This window comes from Ornithorhynchus anatinus, chromosome 11, assembly GCF_004115215.2.
Source record: "Ornithorhynchus anatinus isolate Pmale09 chromosome 11, mOrnAna1.pri.v4, whole genome shotgun sequence".
Taxonomy (NCBI): Eukaryota; Metazoa; Chordata; class Mammalia; order Monotremata; family Ornithorhynchidae; genus Ornithorhynchus; species Ornithorhynchus anatinus.
In genome coordinates, this window is record NC_041738.1 from 61,595,188 (window position 1) to 61,611,288 (window position 16,101).

Here is a 16,101-nt window from a genome sequence, read left to right on the forward strand (position 1 = left end):
CCGTTCTAAACACTGGGGTAGATACAAGTTAATCAGTTTGGACACAGTCCCTGTCCTATATAATAATAATAATAATGTTGGTATTTGTTAAGCGCTTACTATGTGCAGAGCACTGTTCTAAGCGCTGGGGTAAACACAGGGGAATCAGGTTGTCCCACGTGGGGCTCACAGTCTTAATCCCCATTTTTACAGATGAGGGAACTGAGGCACAGAGAAGTTAAGTGACTCGCCCACAGTCACACAGCTGACAAGTGGCAGAGCTGGGATTCGAACTCATGAGCCCTGACTCCAAAGCCCGTGCTCTTTCCACTGCGCCACGCTGCTTCTCTAGGCTCATGGCTCTAGGCTCTAGGCTTCTCTGAGGCTCATGGTCTTATCCCCATTTTCCAGATGAGGTAACTAAGGCCCAGAGGTGTGCAGTGGCTTCCCCAGGGTCACTTGGCAGACATGTGGCGGGGTTAGAACCCAGGTCCTCCTGACTCCCAGGCCTGTACTCCGTTCACCACGCCCCACTGCCCAAAATAATTGTGGTATTTGTTAAGCGCTTACTATGTGCAAAGCACTGTTCTAAGCGCTGGGGGATACAAGGTGATCAGGTTGTCCCACAGGGGGCTCACAGTTTTTATTAATCCCCATTTGACAGATGAGGTAACTGAGGCACAGAGAAGTTAAGTGATTTCCCAAGGTCACACAGCTGACTAGCGGCAGAGCTGGGATTAGAACCCATGACCTCTGACTCCCAAGCCCGCGCTCTTTCCACTGAGCCACGCTGCTTCTCCGAAAAAAAGATATGGGCTCTCCCGGGAGTTTGTTGACCTAGGGGAAGAAGCAAAGTGCTTACGGGTTTTCCTTGCCTCTCATTTTTGACTCAGTTTTGAGGTGTTTTGTGATTTCTTTCAAGTAGTCCGTGCAGAAATCTAACCCATCCCTACCTGGGGAAAGGTTTTTCTAAGATTGTACTAGCTATTCAAAGTTCAAGCTTTTAATAATAACAATAATAATAATGTTGGTATTTATTAAGCGCTTACTATGTGCAGAGCACTGTTCAAAGCACTGGGGTAGATACAGGGTCATCAGGTTGTCCCACGTGAGGCTCACAGTCTTAATCCCCATTTTACAGAGGAGGTAACTGAGGCCCAGAGAAGTGAACTGACTTGCCCACAGTCACACAGCTGACAAGTGGTGGAACCGGGATTCGAACCCATGACCTCTGACTCCCAAGCCCGGGCTCTTTCCATTGAGCCACGCTGCTTCCCAATAGGCTATTAGGCTTAATAATAGACTTTTATGAGCCTATTGGTGCCAGAGAGAATGCATTGAAACTTTCATGTTAAATGTGGAGCTCTGAAACCCCATGAGCTCGGAGGATCACAAAACAAATGGAAACATTTCCTTCTCTGCAACTCTCCAAACCAGTTTCTAATTTTTCTTTTTCTGGTATTTGTTAAGCGTTTACTATGTGGCAGATGCTATACTAAGCACTGGGGGAGATAAGAGATAACCAAGTGGTACGGGATATTCCGATGGCCCATTCCCACATGGAGCTCATAGTCTTAACCCCCATTGGAAGACGAGGTAACTGAGGCATAGAAAAGTGAAGTGACTCGTCCAAGGTCACACAGCAGACTGAGGGTGGAGCCGGGATCATAGTCCAGGGCCTCTGACTCCCGGCTCCAGGCTCTTTCCACTAGGCCACACCGCTTCTTTTTTCAGAAAATATTTCAGAGCCAAGTGCTCTACTGAGGTCTTCTATTTGGTATCTCTTTTTTTATGCCTAGGCCAGAGATTCTGAAGTAGAGGGGATTAAGCCCTTCTTGCCAAAAATCAATAAACAAAGTGGGTTTTGTGATGCAGTAAATTCGATTTTTTAAAATCATATTTTCAGCCGAGTTATTTGTGGAATGAAACTGCTGCTGCACTCCTGGTCATTAATGTGGGTGTGAGTGTCACCGCCGCTTGATTTACAGATTTAGGTTCCTAATTTCTGAATAGTCCATATTCCCCTTTTCCTGGGCACTTTAAAAAGTTGAGTATTATTAAACTTGAAAGAAAACCCAGCAAGAGCGAGACCTTTCGCTCCTTGGCTGGTAGGCTGCCTGCTGGGAAGTAAAATGCCCAGATAGAGCATTCCTAGAGAGAAATCCCTGTCCTGAATCGTTCGTCTCATCTCCCTATCCACCTCAGGACAGTGGGATGGGCACCAGCACTTTAGAAAGCAAATCGACCTTTGCAAATGGTCAGCGGGATTTTTTTGTTGGGTTTTTTTGTATTTTTTTTAATGCCATCTGTTAAGCACTTGCTAGGTGCCAGGCACTCTAAGAAATAAGAAATGCTGGGATAGATACAAGCTAATCAGGTTTTACACAGTCCATATCCTGTGTGGGGCTTAATCTTAATCCCCATTTTACAGATAAGGTAACTGGAGCCCAGAGAAGTGAAATGACTTGCCCCGGGTCTTGAAGCAGACAAAGCCCCGGAGCCGGGCTGAGAACCCAGGTCCAGCTGACTCCCAGGCCCGCGGTCTAGCCACCAGGCCACCCTGCTTTTCTTGTCAGACCGATCAGTCCAAGCAATAAAATGGGGTGTCTGGAGGTAGGAGGCCAGCGGTTCTGGACCTCCTTTTGATGTGTCATGTTCAAAGCGGGCTTCGGGGCCTTTCACATCACAGTCTGGTGATGGGGAAAGAACGAGTCAGTCCGCAGGACTTATTGAGCACCTACTCTGTGCCTCTGTAGTAAGCACGTGGATGGGTGCGATAGAGTTAATAGACACCAGCCCTGCCCTCAAGGAGCTGACACTCTAGCAAGGCAGGTACCATATAGATGCTAAGACCTAATTCCGCATTCTTATTCTCCCACCGCCCCCCAGTAATTTTTTTATGGTATTTCATTCATTCAATAATATTTATTGAGCGCTTACTATGCGCAGAGCACTGCACTAAGCACTTGGAATGGACAGTTCTGCAACAGATAGAGACAATCCCCGCTCGATAACGGGCTTGTTAAGCTCTTACTATGGGCCAGGCACTGTGCTGAGCACTGGGGTAGATACAAGCTAATCAGGTTAGACCCAATCCATGTCCCACTTGGGCTCTCGGTCTTCATCCCCATTCTCCAGATGAGGTAACTGAGGCACAGAGTGACGTGGCTCAGTGGAAAGAGCACGGGCTTTGGAGTCAGGGCTCATGAGTTCGAATCCCAGCTCTGCCACTTGTCGGCTGTGTGACTGTGGGCGAGTCACTTAACTTCTCTGTGCCTCAGTTCCCTCATCTGTAAAATGGGGATTAAGACTGTGAGCCCCTCGAGGGACGACCTGATTCCCCTATGTCTACCCCAGCGCTTAGAACAGTGCTCGGCACATAGTAAGCGCTTTACAAATACCAACATTATTATTATTATTAAGTGTGTTGCCCAAGGTCGCACAGCAGTCAGGTGGCGGAGCTGGGACTGAAACCCAGGTTTTTCTGACTCCCAGGCCCGGGCTCTATCCACTAGGCCACGCTGCCTCTCCACGGGATCACATTCATTCATTCATTCAATAGTATTTATTGAGCGCTTACTATGTGCAGAGCACTGTACTAAGCGCTTGGAATGGACAATTCGGCAACAGATAGAGGCCATCCCTGCCCAATGTCGGGTTCGCAGTCTAATCGGGGGAGACGGACAAAAACAAGACAACATAATCACGATAAATAGAATCAAGGGGACGGACACCTCATTAACAAAATAAATAGGGTAATAAAAATATATACAAATGAGCAGCCTGGCCCAGGTCAGCGGGCCTGGAGCGTAGGACTTGGGAGAGGGACTTTCTCCCCAGTGCCCACCAGAAGCTACAGAGCTTCCATATTTTAGTGTCCATTTAGTGTCAACCCGGAGGACTCAGAACCGGGAACCATCCCGGGGCAGAACCCAGACCGGGAATGGGGAACATTTCCTCGGTAAACTTTGATCAGTTGCACCTTTTCTAATTTTGCCAAGTAAATGATGCCTAACCGCTCCGTGTGATTCGGTTTTCAGGTTTGTTTTTGTTGGCCTGGAATGGCCGAACTATGGATTGTCTAGAAAAATGACTAATTCTCTTTGGGGTTTTCCTCCTTAGCGGTGGGTCTCGGAAAAGTTCATTGTTGAGGGCTTAAGAGATTTGGAATTATTTGGAGGTAAGTTTTTTTTGTGTGTTTGTGAGAGTGTGTGTATGTATATATGTTTTTATACATAGCATTCGGTCATTTCAGGGGAAATCTCATTGATTCTGTGTTGAATAAATCAGTCTGTGGGATAGGCTTTGAACCCATTGTTGGGTAGGGATTGTCTCTATCTGTTGCCGAATTGTCCTTTCCAAACGCTTAGTACTCTGCACCCAGTAAGCGCTCAATAAATTCGATCGAATGAATGAATTTTGCAATCCCGGGGACAGTAGGCGCAGGGATTATGTGGCTCTTTAGAAACCCGTGGCTGACATCCGGAGCGGTAATCCAGTTGTTTGTGATGCCGGGGGTGGAGCTCTGCTCTCACCTCGACTCAACCCTGAGGAAACTAATATTTGTCCAGTTGAATGTAAAGGTCGTCTTCAAAACGGGAAACAAACTTTTGGAATGATTCTGTCTGTAAAGTGTTTTAACAGTCGGGCGAGAGGTCACAGTATTTCTGATCAAGAAGCAAGGGTTCCATTGCCTCGTGGCGGGAGCCGATAAAGCCGTCGGCGGAGGGAGGGGGACCCGGAGCGGTCGCTTATCTGGCCGAATCACCCTACTCTTCCGCCACATCCTCCCGCCCCCGTGAGGAAGCGAGTGGATGGTTGGTGGGCGGAGGCCCCCGTCACCAACCGCTCCCGGGACCCGGGCCGGACTCCCCTCAGGTCTCGCTTGCCACTGGGTTCTTTTGGTTTGGGTTTTTAATGGCATTTGTTAAGAGCTTCCTACGAGCCAGGCACTGTACTAGGCGCTGGGGTAGATCCAAGCTAATCAGGTAGGACACAGTCCCTGCCCTCCATGGGGCTCAACGTCTTAATCCCCACATTACAGATGAGGGAACTGAGGTACAGAGAAGTGAAGTAACTCGCCCCACGTCACAAGGGGAGGAGCCAGGATGAAAAACCAGGTCCTTCTGATTCCCAGGCCTGTGCCACTAGGCCACGAGCTCCTTCTGTATTATACAACGTTGTCTGATTATACTCTCCCAAACACCCGGTACAGCGCTTTGCACACAGTAAGCGCTCAATGAGTACGTTTGACTGACTGGCGCCACCGCTCCCAGGCCCCCAGTAGCCAACCCCACCGATGGCACCCAGACACCCGCCCCCACTGCCGAGTTTCAGCCCCCTCCCCGTCCGACTTGAATCAGTCGATCCATCAGTGGTATTTACTGAGCACTTACTTTACGCAGAGCACTGTTCTAAGCGCTCGGGAGAGTCCAGTACAAAAGAGTTGGTAATAATAATAATGTTGGTGTTTGTTAAGGGCTTACTATGTGCGGAGCACTGTTCTAGGCACTGGGGGAGATTTACAGGGTAATCAGTTTGTCCCACGTGAGGTGCACAGTCTTCGTCCGCATTTTACAGATGAGGGAACTGAGGCCCAGAGAAGTGAAGTGACTTGCCCACAGTCACACAGCCGACACGTGGCAGAGCCGGGATTCGAACCCATGATCTCTGACTCCCAAGCCCGGGCTCTTTTCCCTGAGCCACGCGTCCCCCCATCCACAACAGGTTTACAGACTAGAGGACTTCCCCTCAGCAGCCGCCACTCCACCCCTGGCTCGGCACGGCCCCAGTCCGCCCGGCGAATTCAGCCAACGGTCAAGCCACGTGGGGCCTAAAGAGGCCTGCAGCGGCAAATTATAGCGTCCTGGCCCTCAGGAGCTCACGGTCTAACGGCGGGCCCAAATGATCGCCAAATTGTAGAAGCAGAAGAAAAGAAAAAGGATACTCTTGAAGGAGGTGTAATTTGGGGAGAGTTACTCCAGCGGACTTCCTGGAGTTGTCATTTGGGCTTCCAAGGAGAAGAAATTGGAGCCTGCGCTTGCATTAGAGAGGAGCCCACACTATAGTAGTCATTGTCTTCCACCTGAATTGCTCACTGGGCTTTTCTTGCCCCCATCAGAAGTGGGAACCCAATTTAATGATAGTAAAAATTGTGATATTTGTTAAGCACTCATCTTGTGCCAAGCACTGTACTACCAAAAATAATGATGATGGTATTTGTTAAGCGCTTACTAGGTGCCCAGCGCTGGGGTAGATACAAGGTAATCAGGTTGTCCCGCGTGGGGCTCACGGTCTTCATCCCCATTTGACAGATGAGGTCACTGAGGCCCAGAGAAGACAAGTGACTCGTCCAAAGTCACAGAGCTGATAAGTGGCGGAGCTGGGATTAGAACCCACGACCTCTGACTTCCAAGCCCAGGCTCTTTCTACTAAGCCATTTTATAGATGAGGAAACTGAGGCACAGAGAAGTCAAGTCACTCGCTCAAAGTCACAGAGCTGATAACTTCCAAGCCCGGGCTCTTTCTACTAAGCCGCGCTGCTTCTCAGCGCCGGTGCAGATACAAGGCCAGCAAGAGCTCGCAGTCTAAGTAGGAGGCAGAAGAGGTATTGATTGAGTCCCCGTTTTGCAGATGAGGGAACTGAGGCCCAGAGAAATGAAGCGACATGCCCGTGGTCACACAGCAGACGTGGCGGAGCCGGGATTAGAACCGAGGTCCTTCTGGCTCCCAGGCCCGGGCTCTTTCCACTAAATCACGCTGCTTCCCTTATTTTCTGTGATTCTGGGGTATGGAGGGAGTTGTTTGCCTTCTCCGTGCCTCAGTTGCTTCATCTGGAAAATGAGGATGAAAACTGTGAGTCCTAGTGCTTAATACAGTGCCTGGCACATAGTAAACACTTAACAAATACCCCAATTCTTAATTATTACTGAGATCCCTGAGGGGGAATATATAATAATAATGTTGGTATCTTTTAAGCGCTTTCTATGTGCAGAGCACTGCTCTAAGCGCTGGGGGAGATACAGAGTCATCAGGTGGTCCCACGTGAGGCTCACAGTCTTCATCCCCATTTTACAGATGAGGTAACTGAGGCCCAGAGAAGTGAAGTGACTTGCCCACAGTCAGCTGCCAAGTAGCAGAGCCAAGATTTGAACCCACGACCTCGGACTCCCAAGCCCCCGTTCTTTCCACTGAGCTGTGCTGCTTCCCTTCTCTAAATTGACTTGCCCAAGGTGTCCCAGAAAGTCAGGATTCAGCCGGTGGAAGTAGCATCCACTGGGTGCTGTGCACTGTACTAAGCCCTTAGGCGAGGGCGGTCAAATTAGTAGTCTCGATTCCCTGCCTTCAAACTTACAGTTTAAGAGGGGAGACAGACAGTGAAATAAAGGAGAGGTAGGAAGAAGGAAAGGGGATGTGGGCTGAGTGAGTGCTTAAGTAATAGGGTGCGTGGGTGGCCGAGGATGGGGAGATTAGCAATTAAAAGGGGAAGGCCTCCTGGAGGAGATATGATTTCAGCTGGACTTGGGAAACGGGGTGGGCGGCGGGTCCGGCCGATTTAAAGGGGAGCGGGGAAGAGGGTGAGAGGGAGGTCCAGTGAGTAGGCAAGCTCAAGAGGAGCGAAGAGTGCGAGCTGGGGGGGGGGCGGGAATGGGAGGAGAGAGTAAGTTGGTAGGAGGGAGAGTGCAGGCCAGCTGGCCATTCGTAAATGAGCGGTCCATTTGGAAGTGCACCATCTGTCCACAGCACCTTATTCCTCTGTTGGCTCAGAAAAAGTCTCCGACTTCTTGGCAGCATCCGACGTCGCAGAATCCCGGTCCCGAGGATCTCGATCCTGGTGGTTAAGGCGCCAATCCTTCAGTGCCATTTAGTGAGCGCTTACTGGCGCAGTGTACCGTACTAAGCGCTTAGGAGAGTACAGTCCAACAGAAGTTGGACGACACAATCCACGAGGAGCTTACAGTCTAGTGGGAGAGACATACATTAATTACGAACGATCACGGATATGGACATAAGCACGGTGGGGCTGAGGGTGGGGTGAATAGCAAGTGTTTAAAGGGTGAAGATCCAAACGTAGAGATGACGCAGAAGGGAGAGGGAGTAGGGCAGGTGAGGGCTTAGTTGGGGGAGGTGGGATCTGGGGAGGGTAGGTCCTGTGGGCTTCCTCGTTTACTGGGCTAGGGAGTTGTCATTTGGGCTTCCAAATGGGAAAAAAAAACCTCGGTCCACCGGTGCCTCTGTGCTGGGAAAAGTGGATTCCTTGCTGCTTTCATTCATTCATTCAATCATATTTATTGAGAGCTTACTGCGTGCACAGCATTCTACTAAGCACTTGTACAATGTAACAATAAATAGTGACATTCGCTGCCCACAACGAGCTCACAGTCTAGAGGTGGGGAGACAGGCATCAATACGGATAAATAAAATGACAGATATAGACATAAGAGCTCTGGGGCGGGGAAAGGGGAGAGCGAAAGGGAGTGAGTCAGGGCGACGCAGAAGGGAGCGGGAGATGAGGAAAAGTGGGGCCTAGTCGGGGAAGGCCTCTTGGAGGAGGTGGGCCTTCGATAAGGCTTTGAAGCGGGGGAGAGTCGTTGACTGTCGGATTAGAGCGGGGAGGGCGTCCCAGGCCCGAGGCGGGACGTGGACGAGGGGTCGGGGCCAGTCAGGGGAGTTGGAGGCACGGTGAGAAGGTTAGCGCCAGAGGAGCGGAGTGTGTGGGCTGAATCTGTCGATCGTATTAATTGAGCACTTACTATGTGCATAGCACTGTACTAAGCGTTCGGGAGAGGACAGTACAACGGAATTAGCGGGCACGTTCCCTGCCCCTAACGAGCCGACAGTCCGGGTGAGGGCGTCGCGGCCTGGGAAAGTCACGTGGCTGTGATAGTTTGGAGAAACCTGCTTCCCAGAAGGAGCAGATTTCCACCCAGTTCCCCCTCCGTCTTCTACATCCCGGGTGTGTGTTGGCGTACGCCTCGGGGCGTGTCCCATATCCAGCGTTCCTTATTTTGATGTTGAAGCGATTTCTGTGAATATTCGTGGGTTTTGGTGTTCTTGAATGTCGGGGACGTCCTTTGCTAAGAAACACCAAGCCAACCATAAATTTTTCTACTCCAGAGCAGCCTCCGGGTGACGCTCGGAGAAAAGTAAGTGCCTCGGCAGGTAGCGGTGTTGTGGCCGTTGCATGGCAATGTGGACGTTTGTGTACGTGTGTGTTTGTGTGTTGTGCGTTCACCGCTCCTTGCCGTTACGTATCCGTCACCCTGCCGTCCGTGTCTCCGGGGTTAGTGACGTCAACGCATGTTTCACCCTGGAAAGGTGGCCCAGTGGGAGGTTGAAAATGGGGCTTCACGATTAAATCTGGGGACGTTTCCTTTTTAGGCAAGCCCCGCTTTGCTTTCTAATAATAGTTGTGGTATTTGTTAAGTGCTTACTATGTGCCGGGCACTGTTCTAAGCACTGGGGTGGGTACAAGCAGATGGGGTCAGACTCAATCCCTGTCCCACATGGGGCTCAGAGTCTTAATCGCCATTTTCCAGATGGGAGAACTGAGGCTCAGAGAAGTGAAGTGACTTGACCGAGGTCACGCAGCGAGCACGTGGCAGAGCTGGGATTAGAACCCAGGTCCTTCTGACTCCCAGGGCCAGACTCTATCCACTAGGCCACGCTGCTTTCTAAAGGGTCTTTCTCCCGAGGAGCTCTAAGCCCTCTTGTTCACACAGGCGAGGCCTCCCCCTTTCTCCGGAGTGAAAAAGGAAAGGCAGAAACAGCCTAAGATTGGCCATTCGGATGTCTTCCTCTTTCTCTTGGTCCCGGACCCCCTTTTGTTACTGTTGTTTTCACCTTTGGATCCAACGAGGTAAAATAAACCTCGAGAGACTCTCTCCAAGACCCCAAATCTTCTGTCTTTGCCAAAACCCTTGGAGGGGGAAAAAGGACTTCCCGTCAGAAAGAGCTCTAGGACACCGAATAATAATAATAATAATAATAATTATAATGTTGGTATTTGTTAAGCGCTTACTACGTGCCGAGCACTCTTCTAAGCGCTGGGGTAGATACAGGGTAATCAGGTCGTCCCACGTGAGGTTCACAGTTAATCCCCATTTTACAGATGAGGTAACTGAGGCACAGAGAAGTTAAGTGAAGACAAGTGGCAGAGCCGGGATTCGAACTCATGACCTCTGACTCCCAAGCCCGTGCTCTTTCCACTGAGCCATGCTGCTTCTCTGATGTCCATCTGGATCCTAAATTCCAGAGCCCGGGCCTCCCCAGTGGGCTTGTCCAGTGTGACCTGATAATAATAACACTAGTAATTATTATGATTATAATAATAGTAGTGGCTTTGACGTTTACTAGGTGCCAAGCACTGTACTAAGCGCCGGGGTAGATACAAAACAACCAGGTCAAAAGCAATCTCTGCCCCACGTGGGACTTCCGGTCTTAGGGGGCGTGTGTGTCTGGAGTTATTCCCATTTTACAGATGAGGAAACTGAGGCCCAGAGAAGGTAACCGAGTTGCCCAAGGTCACAGAGTGGGTGGGGGGCAGAGCCGGGATTAGAGCCCGAGTCCTCTGACTCCCAGGCCACCCTGCTGAGTCCAGCGCATTGTGTGGGTGAATGTTTGGGAACATGTGTGGGTGTGTGTACACATATATACTATGTGCATATAAACCTGCAGACGTACGCATGAAGCGGGAAGACAGTGAAGATCACCTGTCAGCAGTGGGGCAGGGTGGGAGCGCAGACTCTCCGAGGGGAGGGTCCCGACCCATTCTCAGTCAGCGACCTCATCTGCCAGCCGGTCCCGAAGTCGAGCGACGGAGCCGACTGTCAGTTAGGGATTCCCGAGTCGGGGGGGGGGGGGGGGGGGGGGGGGGGGGGGGGGGGGGGGGGGGGGGGGGGGGGGGGGGCCGGCCCGGGCCGTAGGAATCCTCCAGCTCTCCAACTCTCGGCAAAAATGGACCTGACTCGCACTTCGCCTCCGGGCATTGCCTGAAATGGCTCCCTGGTGAAGGGTCGGGGCCTCGTCCAAGAGTCGCCAAGCTCACCCTGAGCCTTCTCCCGTGTGAAACCCCAGCAGGGGTGGGCCCGGGCTCTCTTCATTCGCCTCCCCCGAGCCGTAGCTCTGTTCCCGACAGATCAGTGGTTTGGGGATTTTAGGGCTTCCATCTTTGAACCGAGGCCTCTTCTGTCTCGATCTCCTCTTGCTAATAGCCTCCCGCCTCCCCTACCGGCTTTACGGAGAGAAAGTGCTTCTAGTGGGGGTGGGAAATGAGCCGAGCTGGCCTTGGATGGCCTCTCTCCGGTCAAGGCGGCCGTCTTCGGGTAGGGCACGATTTCATGGACAAAAGCTCGCCGTGTTGAAACGAGAGCGTTCAGTCCAATGTAGAACATCCTCGCTTGACGTTCACCTTGGAAAACTCGGTTTCCCCGCAAATTCCCCAGAGGCTATTATACCTAGCGATGGCGTTCAACCTTGTGGGGGGAGTTCCAAGGACCGAGGGATGACATCACTGGCCGTTGCCTTCTGGCCGTTGTCCGTTACTCAACCGCAAAGCTGCTGCCGCGTCCCTTCTGCCTGGCTGCCGGGGGCCGGCTTCCTCTCCTCTCCCTCTTGCTCCTCTTCCTCCTCCTCCTCTGTCCCCCAGACCTCCCCAGTCCCCCTCCACTGCCTCCTCCGTGTCTGCACACCTGGACAGCTGCTTCTGTTGTCGCCTTTGGGAAAAAGAGGAGGTAGTGGGGCTAGCGGTTGAGAGGAGCGGGAAGTAAGAGTCACGGTGCAACGGGAAAGGGGAAAGCAGAGAGGTCAGGGAGAGAAGGAGCAGCCAATCCGCTGCCTGGTCCCAAAAGCTAATAATAATCTTAGTGATATGGTTATGATAATAGTAATCGTGACACTTGTTTGTTTTCGTTTGGGGTTTTTTTTTATGGTATCTGTTAAGCGCTTACTATTTTCCAGGCGCCCGTCCTAAGCGCCGTGGTAGTTACAAGTTAATCAGGTCGAACACAGTCCTTGGCCCACGAGGGGCGCGTAGTCTTAATCCCCGTTTTTCCAGATGAGGTAACTGAGGCCCAGAGAAGTGAGGTGACGCCTCCAAGGTCACACAGCAGATAGGTGGCGGAGCCAGGCGCGCTGCTTCTCAACAATATTGCTTAAGCGTTTATAATGTGCCAAGATAAGCAGGTCGGACGCCATCCTTGTCCCATGTGGGGTTCACAGTCTTAAAGGGGAGCTCCATTTTACAGATGAGGAAATGAAGACCTAGAAAAGGGAAGTGCCTTGCCCAAGATGATTCTCGAGTAAGATTAAAAGCCTATTCTCCCGGCTCCGGGCTCTTTCCGTCAGGCCACATCCCTTTTGGGCACAATTTTTGGCCGCTGGCCTCCTTCCCTCAGTCGCTCCAACCAGGCGCTGCAGTGTTCGTTCATCTTCGCCTCGGAGCCGGTGGCTTTTGCTGAACATGGAGCCGGCCTCGTGCGCTGACAAGATCCCGTCTCCATAGAACTAGATCACCAAGCTTTAAAAAGATTAGACTCATCTTGGCCGAGCTTTCCCTCCGGGAGCTCCTCCTATTCCGAGTGACTGTCGGCCCCGGATGGAGCCGGTCCGACAGTAATGAGCGGGAATCTTAATCCATCCGTCAGTGATATTAATTGAGCGCTTACCAGGGGCAGAGCGCTGAACTGAGCACTCGGGAGAGTACGCTACAACGGAGTTGGTGTCCTGTTAGAGGACGAATGGGCTCCGTCGGTGCCCTGCCGTTTGAACGAGAGTGCGGAGACCTGAACCTAAGTCTGGGGCCCTCAGATGACGTCCCTCCCCTCTTCTTTATTGTACTTTTGGGGTCCTCTTTCTCTCTGAGTGAAGAAGAAAGCTCCCCACCCTTGGCTCTCCAGAGGAGCTGGGATTTATCCTCTGCGAAGAGAACTCACTCGGGTTATTCCCGTCTCTGCCATCGCAAGTCGCCCACGCCGCGTTTTCTCTGAGCCGAATGAGTTCAGTAAGGAGAACTCGCTCTCTTCCTTTGTCCTTTTCATCCCAACGAGTGACAGCTCAAAAGCTTAACGGTATTGGTTAAGTGTGTACTGTGTGCCAGGCACGGTACTAAGCGCTGGGGTGGATACAGGCTAATCAGGTTGGATGCAGTCCCTGTCCCAGAGAGGGCTTCCAGTCTCAATCCCCATTTTACAGATGAGGTCACTGAGGCCCAGAGAAGCCAAGTGAGTTGCCCAAGATCCATAGCAGACAATAATAATAATAATAATAATAATGATGGCATTTAAATGCTTACTATGTGCCAGGCACTGTACTAAGCGCTGGGGTGGGTGCAAGCAAATTGGATTGGACACAGTCACTGTCCCACGTGGGGCTCACCGTCTTAATCCCCATTTTACAGACGAGGGAACTGAAGCACAGAGAAATGAAGTGACTTGCTCAACTTCACCAAGCAGACAAGTGATGGAGCCGGGATTAGGACCCAGATCCTTCTGACTCCCAGACTCGGGCTCTAGCCACTAGGCCAGGCCGCTTCCCTGTGCCCAGCTTTCTCCGTAAAACGGTCTCAGCAGCCTGTCCTGGGATGGGGTTGGGATGCTCCGGTTCTCTGCCCCGGGGGGAAGGGCTGGGGTTTGTTCTGTGGCTTATTTGGGAAGCCAGAGTGGAAGCCCGTGGGCAGAAATGGACACATCAGTGACTTTGAGGCCAGGTTGCCCAGCCTGTGGGTTCAGGCCCCAAAACTCATCCTTAAGTGAGGGCGCAGAACTTTCCCTGAGCCACCGCTTTTCCTTCCCACAGTCAGGGAAAAAGGGTGACGGGGGAGGTTTCCAGCCAGCAGAAAATGGAGCAGCCGCTTGCAAGGCGGCCAGCCAGGTAACCCACCTCTGAGCAACTGAGGGTGAAAGTCTGTCCCCACTTCTGTCCTCACTGCCAGCTCAAGCCCAGTTCCACAGTGTAAGAGGGGGGAGGGGCGGCTCAGTTTGGTTCCTTCCCCCCAACCCACCCTCCCGACCCGGCCAACAGGGCCCCAGTGAAAGTGGTGAGAATAATGAGTTGGAAATCAGCAGTTTCTTTCAGATTGGGGCCTTCCTTTAGGGACCCCAGGGTGAGACTTTTGCCTTTCACAAGGCTGATGTTCCAGGACCAACTGCCTCGGGCCCCTCCCGTTGTCCCCTCAGGGTCTTCCGGTTGGGAAGCCGAGAGGGGGGGTGGGCCGGGACCGCCTCGTGCCCTGGGGGGGAGTCTCTTCCATCTGGATTAACCAACCAAAGCCACTGGGGAAGACACGGGAATGAGGGTGGGGTTCCGTTTCCAACAGCTTAGGACACCCCCCTCCATCCTTTCACATTCCAACCCCAAATCCCGGCCTCTCCGTGATGGGTTGCCAAATCCGAAGAAGACATAATAATGTTGGTATTTGTTAAGCGCTTACTATGTGCCGAGCACTGTTCTAAGCGCTGGGGTAGATACAGGGTAATCAGGTGGTCCCTCCTGAGGCTCGCAGTCTTAATCCCCATTTTACAGATGAGGTAACTGAGGCACAGAGAAGTAAAGCGACTTGCCCACAGTCACACAGCTGACAAGTGGCAGAGTCGGGATTCGAACCCATGACCTCTGACTCCCAAGCCCGTGCTCTTTCCACTGAACCACGCTGCATAGATTCAGGGCCAAGCACTGGGACGAGGGTTGGCGGCCGGAGGACTGGGTCCGGTAGGCGGATCCTCGCCCAGTCAGAGGGCAACCATCAAACACTTGCCCTGAGCTGGCCGCATCAGTAGCATGACTCAGAAGCGCCATTTCTCTCAGCGTTGTTCGGGGACAGGTGAAGGTTAGAGGGAAAGAGTCACACTCCTCCTGGCGCCAGGACCCCAAACCATCCCACCTCCCGCCCTCTGGTTGCCCTCCGGTCCCTCAGGCGGGCAGGCGTGGCCAAGCCGAGCCGGGCTGGCTTTAGTCTCTCGGGGCTGCTCATCCCGTAACCCGGCTTTCAGCCCGCGGGAAGGTCGAGCACAAGAGACCGTTGCCTTCGCTACTCCCTGTCGTTGAGCTCTGGGGCTCGGGCTGCCCCCTGCCCCGTCTGGAAAGCCGGGCCCGGGCAACCTGCCTGCTCTGTGTGGCCGGGAGGCCCCTTTCCCGCGCTCTCCCCACCCCATCCCACCCGCTGCCTCGCTGTGACGTTGCCCGGCTGGCCAAGGGGCAGGACTCTTCCTCAGGCGGGTGGGCGGGTGGAGGCCGGCAGAGAGGGGGCAGGGGCTTCTGGAGGGGGTGGGGCTCATGGGGGGAAGATTCCCGGTCCCCCGAACCTGGGAAGAAATTGGATCCGAGCAGCTCGGGGCGGGTTTGCTTTGGAATGGGTGGGGCGGGCCTTTCATTTCCAGGCGGGTGGCCCGGCCGACCATCGAGGGCTGCTCGGTGGCCTCGGTCTCGGGGATCCTCTGGCCGAGGCCGGGCCCCGGGGGGTTGGGGACTCCTCTCTTGCTGACTCAGTTTCTCTTCTCTCTCCAGACCAATGAAGCGAGCTCAGAGTCGATAGCGCCCTCCCCGAAACGGGCCGCCATGAGCAGCTTCCTGCCGGAGGGAGGGTATTACAAGTTGCTCACCATCATAGGTAACGGCGGGGGGTGGGAGTTGCGGGGGGACTCGGTGGAGGGCGGGAAGAGCCCAGGGGAGCATTCCCACCTGGACCGGCTCCCAGTCGGCCGCCCCCGACCCCCGGGGGAGCGGCAGTCCAGTTCTCCGGTGCTTCCTGGGGGTGGTGGCGGGTTGACCACGCCGGAGACAGCTCCGAGAGCCTCCCCCCGGGCCCTCGGGGACACCTCTCGCAGGCGGGTGCCCTTCTAGGGGTCTGTGGCCCGTGCCCACCTCTGCCTGCCCAGTCGGAGCCGTCTCGGGGTCACGGAGGGCGGGGGATGCACGGCCTCGGGGGGTCGGGGCTCCCCCTGGAAGCCCCCGCCCGCTCAGGGGTGCCCCGCGCCCCCCGCTTCGTCCCGCAGGCAAAGGGTTTGAGGAGCTGATGACGGTGAACCTGGCCAGGTACAAGCCCTCCGGGGAGTACGTGACGGTCCGCAGGGTTAACCTCGAGGCCTGCACCAACGAGATGGTCACGTTCCTGCAGGTAACCCCACA

General features: G+C 53.3%; 1 protein-coding gene across 14 annotated transcripts in view; it reads left to right on the forward strand.

The window, feature by feature from the left end:
* The window catches only part of STRADA (STE20 related adaptor alpha), a 29,515-nt gene that overhangs the window by 9,205 nt on the left and 4,209 nt on the right, over positions 1 to 16,101 (forward strand). For 5 of the 14 annotated variants that reach the window (XM_029075463.2, XM_029075466.2, XM_029075465.2 and 2 more), the window contains 5 exons: positions 4,102 to 4,159; positions 9,097 to 9,125; positions 13,774 to 13,848; positions 15,481 to 15,583; positions 15,969 to 16,090. In XM_029075463.2, coding sequence (XP_028931296.1) covers positions 4,102 to 4,159; positions 9,097 to 9,125; positions 13,774 to 13,848; positions 15,481 to 15,583; positions 15,969 to 16,090 — 387 coding nt within the window. The other 9 variants (XM_029075468.2, XM_029075469.2, XM_029075474.2 and 6 more) reach the window with 7 other exon arrangements.